Here is a 14,913-nt window from a genome sequence, read left to right as displayed (position 1 = left end):
TCCTTTTTGCAACAATCCCGCAAGGCAGGTATTATCTTTTCCATTTTACTGATGGGAAAACCCAAGCTCAGAGGAGGGGTGGATTTTGAACACAGATCTGACTCCATAGCTCTTTACAGGGCACTGCATCATAGCTCACCTATGGGTAATTGTGGCCACTTTTTTATAATTCTGGTTGTGATTATTCTACTTTTCTATTGGGCCTATCAGAGCGTTCAGTAGGCTTCCTGGCCCACCATCCGCGATAATCTGGGGGCTCCTTAGGGCGCCTCAGTGCCCCTTAGGAAGTTCCTAATGACTTCTAGGCACCCCCTCAACTTTCCAGAAGTATGTGTAATGACTCCCAGGACCTTCTCCCACGCCCCAAGAGCTGCTCCTAATGACCCCCAAATCCCCGCTCATTGAACAACTCTTCTCTTAATGACCCTAAGGACATTCCCCCTTCAGAGCTGTCTCCCCTTCAGGAAATGTCTGGTTCTGCCGGCGAGTGGGAGGTTTCCCATGACACGGGCCTTCCAGTTTTGAAAGCCAAGGCAGGGATCCCCGGGTGGCTCAGCGGTTGAGCACCTGCCTCCGGCCCAGGGCGCGTGATCCTGGGGTCCCGGGATCGAGTCCCACGTCGGGCTCCCTGCATGGAGCCTGCTTCTCCCTCTGCATGTGCCTCTGCCTCTCTCTCTGTGTCTCTCATGAATAAATAAATGAAATCTTAAAAAAAAAAAGAAAGAAAGAAGAAAAAGAAAAAGAAAGAAAAGCCAAGGCAGTCTCGGGCAAAAAGGGCCAAGCTGGTCACCCTATCAGATCTCGGAAGCGGCCCCCAAGGGCTCCCAGCGCTCTGCCACCTGGGGAGTCCCCACCTTGGGGAGGCCCCTAGACTCTTCGCTAGTCACATCCCACGAGCATCCCGCGAGCACCCCACGAGTACCCCGCGGCCCCGACCCTCGCCGAGCGTCCCACTTGCAGGCACTCGCCTCTTTCCACCCCGGGGACCGGGGGGGTGCGGGGGTGGGGAGGGGGGGATGGCCGCCTGTGATTGGCCCGCCCCGCGGCTCAGCCAAGATGCTCAGTGGCCGCAGAGCCGGGCGGCGCGGCTTTTCCTCCTGGCAACAGCCCGACCCGGCGCTCATTGGCGGAGCAGATCATAGACGCACTCCCATTGGCTGCTTGCCGAGCGCCAGCGGGCTCCCATTGGTCAGGGCCGCGCGGCTGCGCAGGGGCCGACTTTCTGGGGGAGGCGGAGCTCCGTCCTCCGCCGGCTGGAGGAGTGGAGCGCGCGGCCGCCGGCGACCGCGGGAGCCGGGCCCGGGCCCTGCAGGGGCGGAGGGCTGGCGGGTAAGGACCGTACGGCTTCCGAGTGCTCTGGGTGCGTTGCAGCCGTCCCTGTGACCGTGAGCTCCGGTGGGGGAGGGGCGGGGGGCTTGCCGTCAGCGCCGAGTGATAGGCGTGCTCCTTGCCCAATGCGGACCGCGGCCCCGAAATGCATCCCGAGATTGGTCCTTTCTAATCTCCTGTGGCCAATGCACGTCGGGAAGGGAGGCGGGTGTCCTGGGCCTTATTTTCTTCTTCCTGCGGCCGGGCCTCACTCGCCCAGGCGGCGGGGCCGGGAGGGGCTGGCCCTGGACGCGGTGAGGTGGGGGGGCCCCGGGAGCGGGGGGCTGCCCTGGGGGGGTACCGTGGGGGGCAGCTTCGAGGGGCGGGGCGGCAGTTAGAGGCGGGTGTTAGCAGCGGCGACCTTTATTGAGTTCTTAAGTGCCGGGCCTAGTGCTCAGCGTTTCGCTTGCATCATCTGAGTTCATCGGAGCAGCCCTGCTGGGCGAGGAGGTCGGGATCCCCATTTTACAGGTGGGGAAACTGAGACTCGGGCAGCTCACACAGCCAAGGTCACACAGCCAACGAATGGCAGAGACCGGATCTGAATCCAGAGTTGTTTGGGTTCCGGAGCCGGTACTCTTGAACCACACCAGGCTTTGTTGCTGAATGGGGGACATGAAAGAGTCGGGGCACCGGAGCTTCCCCCAGGGGAGAGGTGGGGGGAAGGGAATCCTCGGGTCGGAGAAAGGCAATGAGCGAGCGAAGTGGGGGCGAGGGAATCAGTTATTCAACAGTTACGGAGTGTCTGCGCCGAGCCGTGCATTGTTCTAGGTTCCAGGCGTACAAAGATGACTAAGTCCAGAGGCAGATGAAGCCCCGTTCCAGGCCTAGCACTGTGTTCACACGATTAGGATGTTTTCATCAAATTAGGCTGAAGCAAGGTTTTGTAATTCTGAAAAAGACAGTCTTTAAAATTGATCGAACTTGAGGTTCCTCCACACTTGGATCTGCCCTTGCAAAGGGCTGCTTCTAGGTGGAAATTATACAGTAGGCAGCACAGAGTAATGGAAGAAGCAGTGCGGATGAGTTGCAGGACTGGGGGGGGAAAGTCCTGCTATGTAAAATGGGGTTAACAGTCTAGCTGTTCTGTAAAGTTTTGGGGAGGCGCCTGAAAAGCTCCTGGCCAAGAACACTATTTTTTGGTGAAATGGAAGCTTGAGAGATGTGGGTAATGGGGCTTAGACAGTTTTGTGTCATCCTGGCTTCCCAGTGTGTTAGTAGGTTGCTGGCAGGTTGGAGGTGCTGTAGTTTCCTTCTGAGCTCTCCAGCTCTCAAGGGAACCCTGGGAGCTGAACTGCCATGGCCTTGGGGCCCAGACTGGAGGAGTCAGGGAAATGTTTGCTCCTAAAGTGGCTTCTTTTAGATCTTGTGCCTGGTTCTTACTCATTTGAAGTCATCAGTCGTGTTAATCAGGCAATGGGGATGCACCCACTTAGTCGAAGGCCTCATCTAGGAGCATAGTGTTTCACCTTTTCCGGTCAGTTTGAAGTGTGCCCTGTATTGCCAGTTTATCGCCCATTTATTTATTTATTTTTTTTTTTAAATTTTTATTTATTTATTTATGATAGGCACACAGTGAGAGAGAGAGAGAGAGGCAGAGACACAGGCAGAGGGAGAAGCAGGCTCCATGCACCCAGAGCCCGACGTGGGATTCGATCCCGGGTCTCCAGGATCGCGCCCTGGGCCAAAGGCAGGCGCCAAACCGCTACGCCACCCAGGGATCCCCTTTATCGCCCATTTAAATTTTGTCCTTTGAATTCTGGGTACTGTGTAGTTGAACTAGTCTCCAGCTTGACCTTATGTATTGCTGAAATGATGTTTTGGTTTAGAGAACAATCTCATTTTAGGGGTTTTATTTTTTATTTTTTTAATTTTTTAAAATTTATTTATGATAGTCACAGAGAGAGAGAGAAAGAGAGGCAGAGACACAGGGACACAGGCAGAGGGAGAAGCAGGCTCCATGCACCGGGAGCCCGATGTGGGATTCGATCCCGGGTCTCCAGGATCGCGCTCTGGGCCAAAGGCAGGCGCCAAACCGCTGCGCCACCCAGGGATCCCTCATTTTAGGGGTTTTAAATACAAATATCAGAGTGCTTTTTTAACTCTTAAAACTCTATAATCTTATGGCCAAGTAACTTGCCTTAGGAATCTAGAATCTTGGGATCCCTGGGTGGCGCAGCAGTTTGGCGCCTGCCTTTGGCCCAGGGCGCGATCCTGGAGACCCGGGATCGAATCCCACGTCGGGCTCCCGGTGCATGGAGCCTGCTTCTCCCTCTGCCTGTGTCTCTGCCTTTCTCTCTCTCTGTGTGTGACTATCATATATAAATAAAAAAAAAATTAAAAAAAAAAAAGGAATCTAGAATCTTGTTTTAGGTTGTGCCCTGAAAGGGAGCCCATAGTTTGTTTTTTTTAATCTAATACATTGTTTAATACATCCTGAAGCAGTTATCAAAGGTGGATAAGGGAGCAATTGGAAAAGATAAAAGAGGGCAGGGCAGCTTTAGTATTGTTAAGTACAACAATCTAGTAACAGATTTTAGCTGAAACAGTGTCTCCATTTAAATGAGATTTGAATACTTACAATTTTGATACATTGGATTCTCACTCTGTTTTTGTTTACTTAAGTAACCTATCTAGAGGCAGATTCAAGGTGTGAGGTCTTAAAACTTCAGGATTTCTACATCCTTTGTTGTTTCAGCATTGACATTCCAAGCGTTTTTTTTTTTATCAAGTTTTTAAAAATTCCATTCAGTTAATTTTATATACAGTGAAATATTAGTTTCAGGTGTGAATTTAGTGATTTCATCACTTGTTTATAACACCCCGTGCTCATTACAAGTGCCCTGCCTCCTTAATATCCATCACTCAATTACCCATCTGCCCTGATATACCCAACATTTAATTCAAATTACAGTTTATGCTCTTAAAAAAAAAAAAGAATTTATTTATTTATTCACGAGAGACACCGAAAGAGAGGCAGAGGGAGAAGCAGGCTCCATGCAAGGAGCCCAATACAGGACTCAGCCCTGGGAATCCAGGATCACACTCTGAGCTGAAAGCAGACACTCAACCACTGAGCCACCCAGCGTCCCTACAGTTTATGCTCTTCATGTATTTCTTCAGATTCCTGTCTGACCAGAGTGACCTCAAAAAGGAAGGAAGATGGCTTCTGAATCTGAAACTCTGAATCCCAGTGCTCGGATAATGACGTTTTACCCAACCATGGAGGAGTTCCGGAACTTCAGTCGATACATGGCCTACATTGAATCCCAAGGAGCTCATCGGGCTGGGCTGGCCAAGGTGAGGGTGGGTGGGGTTGTTCCTTAGGGCAGCAGGAATTTTTCCTAAAAGGTGGATGAAAGAACTGAGTTTCACGAAAAGCCAGGCTGGGTGTTGAGTGTATACTGTCCTATTTGTAAGTTAATTCCTTTTGTTAACATCTGAAGCAAGCATCTTTTAGGGAGGGCGGGAGCTGCTTGGAGTCTTTAAAGAGAAATAAAGAGCCTAAGCAAAGTAAAGAGCCAGTGTCCCAGGGCCAGCTGCTGTGCTGCTTCCATTCTCATGGCAGAGATGTGTGCTTTAGTGTTTGTACCTGTCACTGAGGCTTATACCATCTACCTTGTTCCCATTTCAGTCTCATCTAGCACTCTGTTAGCAAGTTGGTTCTTTATGTGCACTTTCTGTTAGATTATGAGAATCAACCCCCAGCTCTTGTCTTGATGTCCAGATAAGATACTGAGCTTAGAATGAGTATTACTTATTTTGGTCATTGCAATGAGGCAGCCAATTGGTGACTGAATTGGATCAGGGTTAGCACAACAGCCTGACTTGCTATGTTTGGGTATACTTGGTTAAATCAGAGTCACTTTATAGTAAAATTGACCTTTCGGTTGAATAGCGGCCTATCCCCAACCTGGGCTGGGACCTGGCCTGCTAGATTTCTGATCTCTTTGTTTCTTGTGTTCCCTACAGGTCGTTCCTCCAAAGGAGTGGAAACCTCGATCGTCCTATGATGATATTGATGATCTGGTCATTCCTGCCCCCATCCAGCAGCTAGTGACAGGGCAGTCTGGCCTCTTCACTCAGTACAACATCCAGAAGAAAGCCATGACTGTTCGAGAGTTCCGCAAGATAGCCAATAGTGATAAGTGAGTGAAAACCCGTCCCTTCCCGCCTGCAGTAGCACCTAGGAGCTAACGTCTGATCTTTATAGTTGTCTCCTAAGGTCGCTGCCGAGCCGCTGAAGGATGCTTTCCTCAGCCCTAGCTCTGTCTCCCTTTCTGCTCTTTTTATGGAAGCATCCTTACTACTCCCAGTACTGTGTCACAGTCTAAACGCATCCATAAGTCTTCCCTAAAGTAATCCCATTGTTCTTCCATCAGAGGCAGAATCATTCTCTGACCCCGGTAAATTGTAGGGTTGTAAAGGAGAAAGTTAGGAGTTGGTTCAAAAAGAGTTTTGGCCAGCTGTGTTGATAACACCAGCTTATCGAAAGGTTGCCTTAGTGGTTTTTCTCTTCCTTCTGGGTCCTCCTGTCTTTTCATGCTCAAACTACTCACTACTAGCCACTGTCCCCTTCTATTTTGACTTAAAATATGACTGGGCACCTGGGTGGCTTAGTCAGTGAAGCGTCTGCCTTAGACTTGGATCATGATCCCAGAGTCCTGGGATCAAGCCCCACATTGGGCTCCTTGCTCAGTGGTGAGTTTGCTTCTCCCTCTGCCCCTCACCACACTCATGTACTCTCTCTCTCTCACTGCTCTGTCTCTCAAATAAATAAATAAAATCTTAAAAAAGAAAAAAAAAAAGTGTGATCAAACTGCCAAGCTGGTTGCTGTTTTCTTTTTCTTTCTTTTTCTTTCTTTTTTTTTTTAAGGTTTTATTTATTCCTGAGAGACACACAGAGGGAGAGGCAGAGACACAGGCAGAGGGGAGAAGCAGGCTCCATGCAGGGAACCTGATGTGGGACTCGATCCCGGGAACCCAGGATCACCACCTGGGCCAAAGGCAGGCACTAAACTGCTGAGCCACCAGGATCCAGGGATCCCCTGGTTGCTGTTTCCTTTGCTTCCGTTCCTCTTCATCCATACATCCTTATCTCTGTTAGACACGTCTTTGTGTAGGTCTATAGGTCTGCTGTTTTCCATGGTTTCTTGTCTGTTGTTTTTCATACTTAGCTTTCATTTGACCTCAGATTTACAGAGTGTGATTTTGTGGTTTCTTTCATTGAGCTCTGACTGCTCCTACTTAATCCTTTCTTGGACTTTCTCCCTTCCCGTGTTACTCCTTGATTTTTTTAATGTCCACGAGGGATTCCTTTATTTTCTCTTGCTTTTTTCCCTGCGCCCTTTTGATCTACATACGTCTTGATTTCAGCCAGTCAGATGTGTTAGATTGTGTGTTTGCTGTGAATGATCCCAGAGCTGGATGTTTAGCTCACCAGTTTTCACGCTTCTGGGAGCACCACCACTTCATGTGCTTTATCATTGCTCTCTCACATCAGATCTTGTTCTATTTCTGTGTTTTGCCATCTTCTCCTTTGACTTATCACAGTTCAGAATGTTGTTTTCCAGTTTTATTGATAGCTTAACTCTTAAAATATCTGCATTGCTGACCAACCTGCTGTCTAAAGAGCAAATTTATGTAAGAGCGTGTCCAAGAAGTGTGACATGCTCTGCAGATGAAAGGCTGTGCCATCCTTTATGTCTGGTTTCTAGCTATGCGGTGGGAGGCTTGCCTGCCTTCGAGCTCACATGGGGCTCAGCCAGAGGCCTCGCTCTCCTGTGTCTGGTTTCTCTTCTCAACATATGGTAGGCCTTTTCTTTAAAGATACCTCTTCTTTTCAATTAGGCAGTCCTGTGTCTTTCCCCTTTGTCTGAAATTCAATAAATTCTTCCCCTTAATTTCTATGTGCATTGTCAGCCAGCTTTAAGAAAACCCAGCAGGTAAAAATCGCAATTTATGAAGCAGAGCAGTTGGAGGTGGAAGAGGTACTTATATTTCAAAGGGAACTTAAGAGTCCTAGACTTTATTATTCAATAGGTTGACATTAAAATGTATGGCCCTATTTATTTATTTATTTATTTACCCCCCTCCCTTTTTTTTGTATGGCCGTATTTAAAGTAAGATTTTTTTTTCCCCCTTCAGCCCATTGTCTCCACACAGTTTGTTTTGGGTCTTCGCTTCTTTTCTATCCATTCATAATGTTTTTTTTACCTTTTGAATTATAATGTGCATTTTCAAATATTTATTCAATTTACATATCACTTTTTTTTAAAAGATTTTATTTATTTATTAGACAGAGAGGGAGAGGCAGAGACACAGGCAGAGGGAGAAGCAGGCTCCATGCTGGGAACAGGACGTGGGACTCCATCCCGGGTCTCCAGGATCACACCCTGGGCTGAAGGCGGAGCCACCAGTGCTGCCCTACACATAACTTTTAAATTGCTGTGTTAATACTTTTTGAGTGGTTGACTTTTTTTTTTTTTTTTTGAGTGGTTGAATTTTTTAAAAGATTTTTTTGTAGTAAATTCTTAGTTTGTGATAATTAAGCTAAAGAGTATAGGTATTTTTATAGATTTTTAATTTTTATTTATTTATTTTTAAAAGATTTTATTTATTTATTCATGAGAGACAGAGAGAGAGAGAGAGAGAGAGACAGAGACAGAGACAGAGAGACAGAGAGAGAGGTAGGGGGAGAAGCAGCCTCCAAGCAGGGAGCCCGACATGGGACTTGATCCTGGGTCTCCAGGATCACACCCTGGGCTGAAGGCGGCGTTAGACTGCTGAGCCACCCGGGCTGCCCTTTAATATATTTTTTAAAGATTTTATTTATTTGTGAAAGAGGGAAAGAGCACTAGTAGGGGGAGAGGGAGAAGCAGACTCCCTGCCTAGTAGGGAGCCTGGCAGAGAGCTCGATTCTAACACCCTGAAATCATAACCTGAGTCGAAGGCAGATGCTTAACCAACTGAGCCACCCAGGTGCCCCATTTTTAATGTTTTTATATAGAGACATACAGACAGCTATATGTGTATGAATGCATATATAAAATTAGATTTTTTCCTAACTAAAACATTTGATATGTAAAAATCTAATATTTTTAGGAATATATTTTACATATGATTTATTAGAGTGTCCATATGAGCACAAGCAGGGGGAGGGGCAGAGGGAGTAGCAGAATCCCGGCAGAGCAGGGAGTCTGATACAGGTTCAGTCCCAGGACCCTGAGATGATGACCTGAGCTAAAGGCAAGATGCTTAACTGGCTGAGCCACCCAGGCGCCTGAGAATATTTTATATTTTTATTAAAATACTTAGTTTTTAGATGTGATTATTTATTGAGTTATCCATTTACATAGGGTGCTGCGAATGTAGCAATGACTATACAGGTGAGCCCTCTTGGAGCCATTTCCGATACAGAATGCGGGGAAGTAAATGCTGTTTTAGGGTCCCAGCTCTTCACATGCTGGCGGGGTTTGGTTGTCTGTGGATATATAGGGATTTGTATTCTTGGTTCTCACTAGTTTGTAAGCCTATTTTCGCTCTGGGTGGCCAGGCCACTCCTGATCCCCTGATCCCCTGATCCCGGCAAGATGAAATTTTAGTGGGCTCTTGAAAGCGTTGAGGGTATTATGCCTCATACAGAAGATGGGCTTCACATCTTCATGTACATGACCTTCCTCAGGCCCAGAGCTCATGGAAGGGATGTTGAGAAAGTTACTCTGGATTGGAGCTTTGAAGGCCTTGAAATAGCTTGGTTTCCCTAGAACAAGGGATTGTGTCTTGTGCTGTTGATAATGCCTAATGAATTTAGTCCTGGTAAGTGGGTTAACACTTTGTTTACTTTTGAAAGGTACTGTACCCCACGGTACAGTGAGTTTGAAGAGCTTGAACGGAAATACTGGAAAAATCTTACGTTTAATCCCCCAATCTATGGTGCAGATGTGAATGGCACTCTCTATGAAAAGGTGAGACTTGCTGGAAACATCACCGAGTTTTGTTATTTATTTATTTATTTATTTATTTATTTATTTATTTATTTATTTATTTAATGATAGTCACACAGAGAGAGAGAGAGGCAGAGACACAGGCAAAGGGAGAAGCAGGCTCCATGCACCGGGAGCCCGACGTGGGATTCGATCCCGGGTCTCCAGGATCACGCCCTGGGCCAAAGGCAGGCGCTAAACCGCTGAGCCACCCAGGGATCCCGAGTTTTGTAATTTAATACCGTTTTTTATCTGCCCAGCACATAGTAGGCATCTAAAAGCTGCTTGCTGAATGAGTGGTTGAACAAAGGAATGATCCACCACCAGCTGATGACCTTGTGCTCACTTAATTGTAGGGATTTTTGCATGTGACTGAATTTTATTTCTCCCACTCTACATGTGAATTGGGGGATGTGGCCTTCTTTGCAAGGGCTGTTAGAATAGTCTGTGGGTGGTAGTGATGAGTTCTTGAAAGGGTGGGATCACCATTAATGAAATGTTGGGGGAGAGGCAATGTGGTTCCTGCAGAAAAAAGATCACTGACTAATCTACTGAAAGGGGTATATACATTTAAGAAGAGAAACATATTTAGATTTTCAGCACCTTTAAAAAGATTCTTTAGCAGAAGCTATTATCACAATTTGCATTGGATTGGGGTGTAGCGTTTTCAGCATAAAGAACAGCCTTAGATACGGTCTAAGGAAGGAATATTTGGGATGGTTTTTGGATGATTAAAAACCCTGTAGAGTATTTCAGGTCTTATCACTCTGATTGATTTAATGTTTTTATAAATTATTGGGAGGAAGGAATTGATTTAAATAGATTCCAAGTTTGTTGATGACAAGTTCTTTAAGTCAGAAAAGAACAGAAAGTGAGACTTAGAGTAAGACAGAAAGTGAAACTTAAGAGATGTAAATGGCAGGGAGATACTGTAAGGATCTGGACTGGGGAGGCACAAAAGCAGCTGACTGTTACAATTCAGGAAAAGGAGTTGGGTGACATGGTAGGCTTTTTACTGAAGACACTGCCCAGTAGAAATTGAGATCAAATAGTCACAAATTGGGATAGTTAACTCCCATGTTATATATTCAGTAGTTTAGGAGTCCTTTCCTATTTTGACCTAAGTTTCTTTAGCTTTAGATCAAGCTCTGCCTCCAGGGGTTGAGAACAGGAGGCTGGCTGTTCCTCCTCATTCACCTGTCATATATTGGTTTTCTTTACCAAGTGGTATTTGCCCTTCAGAGGTCTAATGGCGCCCATTCCAGTGGTGGCCATGTGAAGAGTGAGTGAGGCGGGCTGCAGTCTTCAGGTCCAAGCTGTTTTGACATTATTCCACATCTTTGTTAGAGGTGACAAGTCACCTGTGACCTCTTCTGATTTGTAGGTGCAGAGCCTTAGTTGATATTTACTGTAATTGCTCTCAACTCTGATTTCCTTTGCAGCATGTTGATGAGTGGAATATTGGCCGGCTGAAAACAATCCTGGACTTGGTGGAAAAGGAGAGTGGGATCACCATTGAGGGTGTGAACACCCCGTACCTGTACTTTGGCATGTGGAAGACCTCCTTTGCCTGGCACACCGAAGACATGGACCTGTACAGCATTAACTACCTGCACTTTGGAGAGCCAAAGTCTTGGTAAAGCCGGGCTGCCCTTGGCCCTTGGGCTTCTTGGGCCACTGCAGGCCTCTTAGCTCTCAGGTGCCTACACGGCACCTTGGGATCTGGTTAAAATGCAGATTCTGCTTTGGTAGGCCTGGGCCAAAGCTGGCATTTGACATTTTCACCAGGTGTTTAAGCAGGAAGATGCTGTTGGAGCTCTGGTGCTCAAACTCCTCTTTGAATAGCAAGGCTTTAGAGGGCAGGGCATTTAGCACTATTGTATGAAAAGCTAAGTTGGCTAAGTTACTGAGAGCCACCAAGGCTGTTCCGGGCTCTCCTACTGCTTTTTGATTTCTTCTTCTGAACAGGCCTGAGGCATTTCTTAGAGGCAGACTTCCAAGACTGGAGTCACTCTTTCAGGTGATAGAAAGCTATCTTTTCCTCATGGAAAAAATATTTGGTGAGCAGCAGCGTGTACTTGACCCAAGAGAGGATGGAGGCTATTCAGCATCTGCTTCCTGCTCTCCAGGATGTTCTCCTTCTAGTTGGGGAGACAAAGATCTATTCTCTCTCCCTGGGCTGATCCATCTCAGTCTCCACATTTTAGTGAAGGTACTGTGTTGGACGACTGTGACTAAGACAAATGAGGTTTCCTCACAGGAGACCGGTCAGGAGATAGAATGTGTGAGGAAATAATAATCCATAGTGAGAGAAGTTCTGATGGGTGCCCTAGGGCCGCATAGGAAAGGCATGTGAAGGTGGTGTGAGGATTGGAGAAGGCTTCCCTGGAAGAGGTGACAATGAAGCTGAGACCTAACGTGAGGCCTAGCTGCTGGGCAGGTGGCCGGTTTTGGGCAGAGAAGACTGAGGAAAGTGCCCAGGTGATTGGAACAGCATGTGCAGAGAGCCTCGGTTGAGAGAGAGCACGAGATCTCCGGGAACTAGAGGAAGTCCCCTGTGGTTTGGGTGCCTCTTAGAAGGACGGAGGAGTGAGGAAGAGGCTGGTGGGGACACCTTGGGCCAGGTCCAGGAGTCGTGGAACCAAGCATCTTCATTTCCTTTGCCAGGGTCTTCAGCCACCTCCTTTCCCAGAGGTGTTCCTTTCTTTTTTCAGATGCTTTCCAGTTTCTAGTCTTTTTTTTTTTTTTCTTTAAGATTATATATTTATTCGTGAGAGACAACAGAGAGAGAGGCAGAGACACAGGCAGAAGGAGAAAGCAGGCTCCCTGTGGGGAGCCGGATATGGGACTCAATCCCGGGACCTTGGGATCACAACCCCAGCTAAAGGCAGATGTTCAGCCCCTGAGCCACCCAGGCGTCCCGCATTTCCTTTTTTAGATGGATAGACTTCTAGAATCTATAAATGTAGCTTTTGTGCCTTCCTCCCGTTTACTCCTAAGTTCCTTGAGATTGGATTTTAATTTTTCTGTAGAGAGAGAAGATTTTCTGGTTATTACACATGCTCGTTAGGTCTTTGGAAGTGGAAGTGGGATCTCCAGAGACTTCTGGGCAAGGTTGCCTGATGGATACCAAGGTCCTTTGGGTGACCAACATCTTCCTTTATTCCCCATGTGTTTTGTTTCATAATGAAATTATTTGGAATGAGAGATTTCTGTTGTTGTGGAATAGTTTTTAGAATCAATTATAAAGGTTAAAATCGACTTACTGGGAGCTTCAGAATATTGAGTTTTAACAGTTTTGCAAAAATTTTAAGTAGTTACATGGCTTCTTTTTTTGATGAAGAGCAGTTTCTCTGACTACTCTGTGGGGTGGAGTAATTAATTAATGGATAATCACTGTAGTTGTTAATGGAGATGAAGAGAAAAATGGGGTCAACAGCATATATAGGGCCTGGTTTCTAGTATCAAATCCCATTTTCACCTTGTTTTCTATTCCTCCTCTATCCTATCCTAGTTAGGCCTTTCAGGCTCTCAGGAGCACTTTAATGCTATCCTTTTATTTATTTATTATTTTAAAAAAAGATTTTATGTATTCGTGAGAGACTGGGGGGAAGAGCAGAGACACAGGCAGAGGGAGAAGCAGGCTCCCTGTAAGGAGCCTGATGTGGGACTCTATCCTGGGACTCCGGGACCACGCCCTGAACCAAAGGCAGGTGCTCAACCACCGAGCCTCCCAGACGTCCCCTAATCCTATCCTTTTAAAAAGATTTTATTGCTGGAACATTATTAAGGAGAGACATGCTGAATACATACCATAAATTGTGGCTCGTGGTGAGTATTCAGCAAATGTCTTGGTAAATGAATGAACATAAAGAGAAGTAAATTTACTCATACTTTTTCGTGGGTTCCTCCCTCCCCTCTCCAGATAGTGTAACACATTTCTCCAGACTTCTTTCCAGTTTTTGTGGTTGGGCAGATGAAAAATCTGGTATTTTGAGCTGTTTAGAGAATGGGAATGAGCCCCTTGGCTCCTGTAGTGTCCCCTGCTCAGCATCCAATGCTTTTATGATTGCAGGTACTCTGTTCCCCCTGAGCATGGAAAGCGGTTGGAGCGCCTTGCCAAAGGTACTATTTCTTCTTCCTGTACTGGGTCAGATTTTCTGTGAGCTGTGCTAATTGGTCTGAAATGTCCATTCCCTATGGTCAGACTCTTAGGTGTCCTTTCTCAGGCCTCTGTGTAGGGGATGAGCTAATGGCCAGATTGGTCACCCCAGTGGAGCAGTTAAAGTTGGAAGCTTTCTCTGTTTGTCCTGGGAAGGGACAAAGTAATTCTTTTTTTTTTTTTTTTTTTGGACTAAGTAATGCTTAGTCTTTGCCTCAGTTTTATCAGGTATGAGTTTATTCTTTTTTTTTTTTTTTAAGATTTTATTTATTTATTCATGAGAGGCACAAAGAGAGAGAGAGAGAGAGAGAGAGAGAGGAAGGCAGAGACACAGGCAGAGGGAGAAGCAGGCTCCATGCAGAGAGCCTGATGTGGGACTCAGTCCCGGGTCTCCAGGATCATGCCCTGGGCTGAAGGCGGCGCTAAACCACTGAGCCACCTGGGCTGCCCATCAGGTATGAGTTTATTTGACCACAGATAGTATACCAGGCATATTGGGTCTGGTTCTTCTGCTAGAAATCCAAATGTGAAAATGGAATTTTTGTGCTTCTGTTTTTTAAGTGGACTTTAATAGATTTGTACCTCTAGAGAGCCCATTTCAGGAGAGCTTGGGTAATCTGTGCTGTAGAGGTGTTACCAACAAAAGAGTGAGGTTTACAGGTTTAATGGAGGAAGGTCCTAAATAGTTTCAAAGCTTTTTATAAGGACAGGGCAGCTCGGGTGATGTCACTTTCCCAATTTGTTTACTCACATAACAGCTTACATGGGAGAGAGCCCAGAGGCTCATTATAGAATCTTAGGATTGGCCTGAAGCTAGAAGGGTCTGTGGTGGTTTATCCTCCTTATCATCCAGATGATGCATGAGCATGCAGCAAGTCCAGGGTTGCAGAGCTAGTGTGGAACAGTGCATTAACTTGTGCCCATGTTCAATGAAACAGGTTTTTTCCCTGGAAGTGCTCAAAGCTGCGAGGCTTTTCTCCGCCACAAGATGACCTTGATTTCCCCTTTGATGCTGAAGAAATACGGAATTCCCTTTGACAAGGTGAGATGATTTCACATGCAGAAGCCCTTCGGCTTACAAGGAAGCCACACTTTTGGGTCTTTGTCACAAGGACCTTTAATCTCGTTCATCGGTCTGTTCCAGGGATGGGCCAAGGCTAACCTGTATGGCAGTACATTGATCTGAGGATATTAAAGGTGGAGCCTACTGTAGCTTCCGGGTGCCAGAGCAGAGTCACATCCCCTTGGGCAGTGTTGATTTGGATGAATGGTCATTTACTTTTTTTTTTTTTAATTTATTTATTTATGATAGTCACAGAGAGAGAGAGAGAGAGAGAGAGAGAGAGAGAGAGAGAGAGGCAGAGACACAGGCAGAGGGAGAAGCAGGCTCCAAGCACC

The 14,913-nt window shown here is 46.4% G+C and overlaps 1 protein-coding gene across 6 annotated transcripts in view; it reads left to right on the top strand.

The window, feature by feature from the left end:
- Nucleotides 1-1,238: 1,238 nt before the first annotated feature.
- The window catches only part of KDM4A (lysine demethylase 4A), a 47,197-nt gene continuing 33,522 nt past the window's right edge, over nucleotides 1,239-14,913 (top strand). The window contains exons 1-7 of one of the 6 annotated variants that reach the window (XM_055341636.1): nucleotides 1,239-1,329; nucleotides 4,492-4,668; nucleotides 5,341-5,516; nucleotides 9,221-9,335; nucleotides 10,796-10,989; nucleotides 13,429-13,478; nucleotides 14,454-14,557. In XM_055341636.1, the coding sequence (XP_055197611.1) occupies nucleotides 4,531-4,668; nucleotides 5,341-5,516; nucleotides 9,221-9,335; nucleotides 10,796-10,989; nucleotides 13,429-13,478; nucleotides 14,454-14,557 (777 nt within the window). In that variant the 5' untranslated portion in view covers nucleotides 1,239-1,329; nucleotides 4,492-4,530. Of the gene's footprint in view, nucleotides 1,361-1,532; nucleotides 1,628-1,708; nucleotides 1,840-4,491; nucleotides 4,669-5,340; nucleotides 5,517-9,220; nucleotides 9,336-10,795; nucleotides 10,990-13,428; nucleotides 13,481-14,453; nucleotides 14,558-14,913 lie in introns of those variants that run through there. The other 5 variants (XM_055341637.1, XM_055341641.1, XM_055341638.1 and 2 more) reach the window with 5 other exon arrangements.

The sequence above is a fragment of the Nyctereutes procyonoides genome, unplaced genomic scaffold (genome assembly GCF_905146905.1).
Source record: "Nyctereutes procyonoides isolate TBG_1078 unplaced genomic scaffold, NYPRO_anot_genome, whole genome shotgun sequence".
Taxonomy (NCBI): Eukaryota; Metazoa; Chordata; class Mammalia; order Carnivora; family Canidae; genus Nyctereutes; species Nyctereutes procyonoides.
Note: the sequence above shows the minus strand (reverse complement) of the source record. Positions and strands in the feature narration are given on the sequence as shown.